General features: G+C 40.6%; 1 protein-coding gene across 1 annotated transcript; it reads right to left on the reverse strand.

Moving 5' to 3' along the window:
• Positions 1–1,188: 1,188 nt before the first annotated feature.
• On the reverse strand, positions 1,189–5,393 carry LOC128369851 (ecto-ADP-ribosyltransferase 4-like). Its single transcript, XM_053330921.1, has 4 exons — positions 5,279–5,393; positions 4,707–4,838; positions 2,911–2,996; positions 1,189–2,137 (listed from the first exon to the last, which is right to left on the reverse strand). The coding sequence occupies exons 1-4, from the start codon at positions 5,391–5,393 to the stop codon at positions 1,442–1,444; spliced, it is 1,029 nt and encodes a 342-aa protein (XP_053186896.1). The 3' UTR covers positions 1,189–1,441.
• Positions 5,394–5,777: the final 384 nt, after the last annotated feature.

Consider the following 5,777-nt stretch of genomic DNA (forward strand, 5'->3'; position numbering starts at 1 on the left):
TCAGCTATTTATTTTGGAATGCACAATGACAGAGAAGGTATTAACAAATCCAATATGCAATCTATGTTGTTGGCATATATCAGGTCTCTGTATTACAACAGTTTGTAAATCAGCAAGTATGATGTAATTTTTTAAAATAGTGAAGTTAAACCTCAGTGTAGACTGTTTTTTGATGTACATACCATAAGCATTTATGTGACAGTCAATAAATAAGAGTTCATAAGTTAACATTTGTCAGTTTTGTTAAGCCAGATGTAGCTGTGACTTGGAAATCATCACTGATCTGGTCCAAAAAAGTACGTCAGTACCTGACGAGGAGTCCTGCTACACGATTCTTTAAGTTGCTTTTCACAAAGCAGATGAGAGGAACTTAATAAAAGAATAAGGGAGGAAAAGCATCTGAAGGTGAGTGTTAGGCAAATAACTTTTTCTAGATGTTGGAGACTTGGAAGTAGGTTCAGGAGGTAATTACCCATCAACCGGCAGACCTTTCCTGCATATCACATCTCTCTCTCTTCTTGTGTCTACTGTCAATAAAGTGCCAGAAAAAAATCTTGAAAAAAAAAAAATTACTCACAAAAGTTTATTTCAAACCAACACACACACATTACTACACAAAACCAGTTGTGACCCCAAACACACTTTCACTGTTTTCAAGAGCAGGGGAAAAGAACCCAGTCTGATGGCGCTTCACACCGAACCCTAACCCTAACCCAGTCTGATGGCGCTTCACACCGAACCCTAACCCTAACCCTAACCCAGTCTGATGGCGCTTCACACCGAACCCGAACCCTAACCCATCAAACACAGTTTACTTTATGTACATCTTTATGAATCACACATTTAGAGGGAAAAAGAAAGACAATAATACACATAGGACAGGAAACAAGCATCCTTCTTTTTTAATCTAATTTTTGTTACAATCCTTTTCTTTTCCGAGGGGAAGGTGAATGACAGCAACAAGCTAACACAACTTCAATTTCGGACAAATAAGATTTAAAACTGTTTTACCTAACCCTTTAATTTCCATCTGATGCAGCGACTCAAACAGCTGCTGTTCACATGTTAATCTTTATGTTTTAATTATGAGAATATTCAGTAGAATTAGAAACAGCTTTATTAGCATTGATCAAAAGCAACAAACTGCAAATGAAATTAAAATACAAACATGAAAATAAAAAGAAAGCAAAATGTAAAGAGAGAAGATCCAGATGTGTGTGATGTCACACATGTATTGATCCCATCCAGACATACAGTCTGCTGCACATAGACATCAATGTAAATCCTGCACACAGTCATAGATGGTGCTGTGATGCTCCGTCACTGACTTCACTACAGCACTTTAATGATTTATACATTTATTTATTGATTTATCAAGTTTACAGAACAAAACTCATTTTATTACATGTTCTGCATCAGTTGGACTAAACTCTGCTCTCTCTTACTTTGCAACTTTGCAGTTCAGGTTACTCTGCTTTCCCGCACTTTCCAAGATGAAGACCCTCTTACAGTCAGGCAGAGGAGGAAATGTACCCTGACCGTTATAAATTTTCTTTATCTTGAATACTTCGTAGGGGGGGATGAGCACTTCTTTGTTGTTAAATACTTCATAATGCTTCAGGAAGGCTCCTAAACAGGTCGTGATTTGAAAGCAGGTCTCTCTACCATATTTTACAATGGTATTATCGAAAGAGCTGGAGGCAAACGTACCAAACCGAATAAAGCTGTTGACTTTGCCGGTGAACACAGATTTGGTTCTTCTAAAAGTAGTGTGACAGGGTTGATGGTCTTTCAGGATTTGTATGGCAGAAGTCAGCCAGTAATGTAAAGAGTGGAATTTGAAAGAGCTGCTGTAGGTATTCTTACTGGTTCTGACTGCTAAATTGAATTCTTTATAAATGATTTTAGATGAATAAGCACAGATTGCATGCATGTGGTTTTTGTTGAGAGCCTTATCCACTGCGTCTGGTTTCTGGTGGGAACACTTTTCTGCATTTATCCAGGCCTGTTTAAATATTCCATTATACTCTTTTTTGAAGTATTTTTTGTTGACCTTGTTTGCCATTTCCTTCTTGCATCCACGGTACATGTCATCAATAGATTCAGGAACCATGTCCAGTGGAACTGATTGAGAGGCCTGGAGGGCAGAAGAAGAAAGACCAGGTGATGTTACACAAAGATTTTATGATTTATCAAAGTAACTTGTAGAAATGATAGTCATATAAAGTGCAGCAGTAAATCCAGGTTGAAGTGTGAATGTTTTCTGCTGCTACTGAACGTGTTTCATTGTTTAGCGGTCTGATATCTGCTGCTAGTCACACTCACGCTTTCCTGACTGGGCTTTTTGGAGCCTGGTTAAAGTCAGAGAAAGATCCTGGAGTGTGTTTAATCCAGAGAAACAGTTGATGAACATTGAAGTGAAAGCAGCATGTTTGACTAACTGTAAGCAAACACTGAACACAGGCCCCTCCCCTTTCCTCCTCACAGGCCCCTCCCCTTCCTCCTCACAGTCCCCCCCTTCCTCCTCACAGGCCCCTCCCCTTCCTCCTCACAGGCCCCTCCCCTTTCCTCCACACAGGCCCCTCCCCTTCCTCCTCACAGACCCCTTCCTCCTCACAGCCCCCCCTTCCTCCTCACAGGCCCCTCCCCTTCCTCCACACAGGCCCCTCCCCCTTTCCATGTTTGACTAACTGTAAGCAAACACTGAACACAGGACTGAGGATGTGAACTGTGCACGTTGAGCTGTGCTTTAACACTTTGTGTGTGTTTATCCTCCTGCTCGGAAACATCATTACGTTTGTTTCCACCGTGACTAAACTCTTTAGTAGTAAATTGTAGTATCTGTTGTATAAAGACAATAAGACTGAACGTTAAGACTTGACTGCGACTGCAGCAGAAGGTGCTACTCACCACAAGCTGCAGGAATCCTACAGCAACAAGGCAGACGGTGACGAAGATTAGGCAGGAACGATCCATCTCTGCAGTCAGGAGAACAGCTGGACAACATGAACACACACAAATCAAACGTCAGGCTGAAGAAAGGTTCAGTAATATTTCTACTGGACAACATAACATCTAAAATATAGCCTATCATTTAAAAGATGATCTTATAAAGATCCAGGGTCCGTCAAATGATTGTATTTCTTATCTTTTCTGTTCAGCTCTTGTAAAACCCTGCAGATGAAGGTGTAAGGGTGACAAACTCAGGATTATCAGACACTGTGTCAATGGGTTAAATCTTATTTCCTGTGTGCAGTTTGTGGAGATGACAGATTAGAAGTTGAGCATACTGTTGTAGTGAACTTTCTTAAAATGTACTTTATATGATAAAATGATTTGTGCAAACCTATATCCTGAGAATATTGATCACATCCATATCTAATGTTACAGTTTATTTGGTCATGAAGAACCTACATTAGTTATCCTGTAAAACCAGCCTTTTGTGAACTATAAACTTAAAGTAAAATGTTTTTAAAAAGTGAGCCTGGATTCAGAAGGTAAAAGCTGGAACTCTGGAAGGATAATGTCTTTCATGATAAACTGCTTGTGATGTTTTTTGGGGGATGAGTGTCTTATAAACCCCGTCATTTTTATAGCAGTCTGTTCCAGATGAGCTGTAATACCATTTCTTATAACTCCGTCCAATACTGCATAGTAAAATACAACACGAACGTCTGCTCGGCTCCACAGACTCGATGAAATAGTTGTCAGGCTGGATTCTTGTACAATAACTTGAGTTGTTAACTGGTTCTAATGACTCCAGAAATCTAACTAAAGGTGAATGTGGAGCCTCGTCTACGACTCCCGGACGGGTCGCTCCTAATGGTGGAAGAGACCCTGCCCAACCATGACAGTGTCTGCTCCCTGCATTAACACTCATAGGCTGCTCCCTCTCTTTACAACACACATTAGAGGTTTAAGATTTCAGAGAATAGTTCAGAAGAATGTATTTTTACCGTGTCTTCAGATGAGAGCTCTCGGACAGGATCAGGAAGGTTGGTCCAAAAAAGATGAGTAGTCTTGTCTTTTCAGTGGATCCAATGGATCTACTTAAATTTTAATTTTAGCACAAAAACAAAGTCTAATATTCTCAAAAAAGAGCTAAACTCTGAAAAAAATCCAAAGGCAACAAGACAACAAATGTAAACTCTGCTAAAATCTGCAAAGTCTTCTTTCTTCGTCTGTACAAGAGACTTTATAGTCCTGAATGATGGGAGGTCTTTAATCTCATTCTATCAAAAGAGTCCACAAATTTGCATATTTTAAGACAAGACATCTTATTGGTGAAACAGTCACATCATCACGTTTATTAGAATTTCAGGCAGCAACGCTCAGAGTCTGATGTCCAAATAAGGTAACATGATAGTTAGAGCTGATGTGAATTAAAGTTGAACCAAAGGTGAAGGTGCTCAGGAAAAATGTCAGTTCTGCTTTTAGATGGACACAACATGTCTTTCATAAGAGATGCTCTTATACAACTTCTGCTTTTAGATGGACACAACATGTCTTTCATAAGAGATGCCGTTATACAACTTCTGCTTTTGGGAGAGGCCCCAACATGTCTTTAGCTGTGAAGATACGCCAGTATATCCAGCACAGTGAGCTGTAAAAGCACTGTTAAATATGTTTCATGTAACTCTGCTGTCTATTGCATCTTCAGTCCCGTCGCTTCTGTCATCCGTCTCACTGAATCAATCATGTCTCACCGAGCTGCGCTTGTGGCTCCATCTCCTCTCGAACTGGAATGGTATCTCTTTCTTTTACGATGACCAGCTGACCAACTCCCTTGACATTCAGCTCTACACTGATGCTGCTCCCTCTGCCGGTTTTGGGGGTTTCTACAATGGTAGATGGTTAGCATCAGAATGGCCCCCAGAGCTCACGAACAATTGCGAGGTCGCTTCATCCGCCCTCTTCGAAATCTACCCCATAGTAGCCACCGGCGACACGAATGGTCCAGTACATCCATCCTCATACACTCAGATAATCTTTCAGTAGTCGATATCATTAACAAAGGTCGTTCCAACTCCATTTCAATCATGCCATCATCAGATCACCACTCGGTCCTGGTTTCATCAACACTTACGCCAAATACTCTCATTATCCGGTTTATCGCCTACGCATTACTCTGGGCACTCTTTTTGGATCGGTGCTGCTACTTCAGCTTCCCGTAACGGCATACCCGAGCACTTCATTCAAATTATGAGCCATTGGGCCTCGTTAACGTATAACCGATATATCCGCTCAGACCTCAACAATCTAAGATCCACACAAGCACGTCTCAAATGATTGGAGGTTTTTGGGGGTTCGTCGCTCCCCGGGCGCAGCAGCAGATCCTTCATCCGACCTCCCCACACCGCATCCAGAATCTCTGTATCAAGACCACTCCTCATCAATTATACACAATTCATTCTATTCTGTCAATAAATCTGTTAAATCGTATCTCATCGGTGATGTGTTCCTTGCTCGTGAAATGATTCAGGGACTTCAAAATGGATTCATCTTTAATTTTTTTGTGTTCTTGTTCTAATCTTTTAATGTTTTCTTCTAATTCAGATCGTGTTTTCTCATGTTCTTTTTTCAGTCTGGAAGATAGAGATATTGTTCTCCCTCTACAGCCTTAGCTGCATCCCATAATGTAGATACGGAAACCTCTCTGTTATCGTTATGGTCCTTTATACTTTGTACTATCGCTGGGTTGTTTAACAGTGAAACATTCAACGTCCATTGTTTAGTTGGTTTTCCTGGGGTTAAGCTGATTGACAAAATAACCAGCT

The sequence above is a fragment of the Scomber japonicus genome, chromosome 12 (genome assembly GCF_027409825.1).
Source record: "Scomber japonicus isolate fScoJap1 chromosome 12, fScoJap1.pri, whole genome shotgun sequence".
In the NCBI taxonomy this organism is placed as follows: Eukaryota; Metazoa; Chordata; class Actinopteri; order Scombriformes; family Scombridae; genus Scomber; species Scomber japonicus.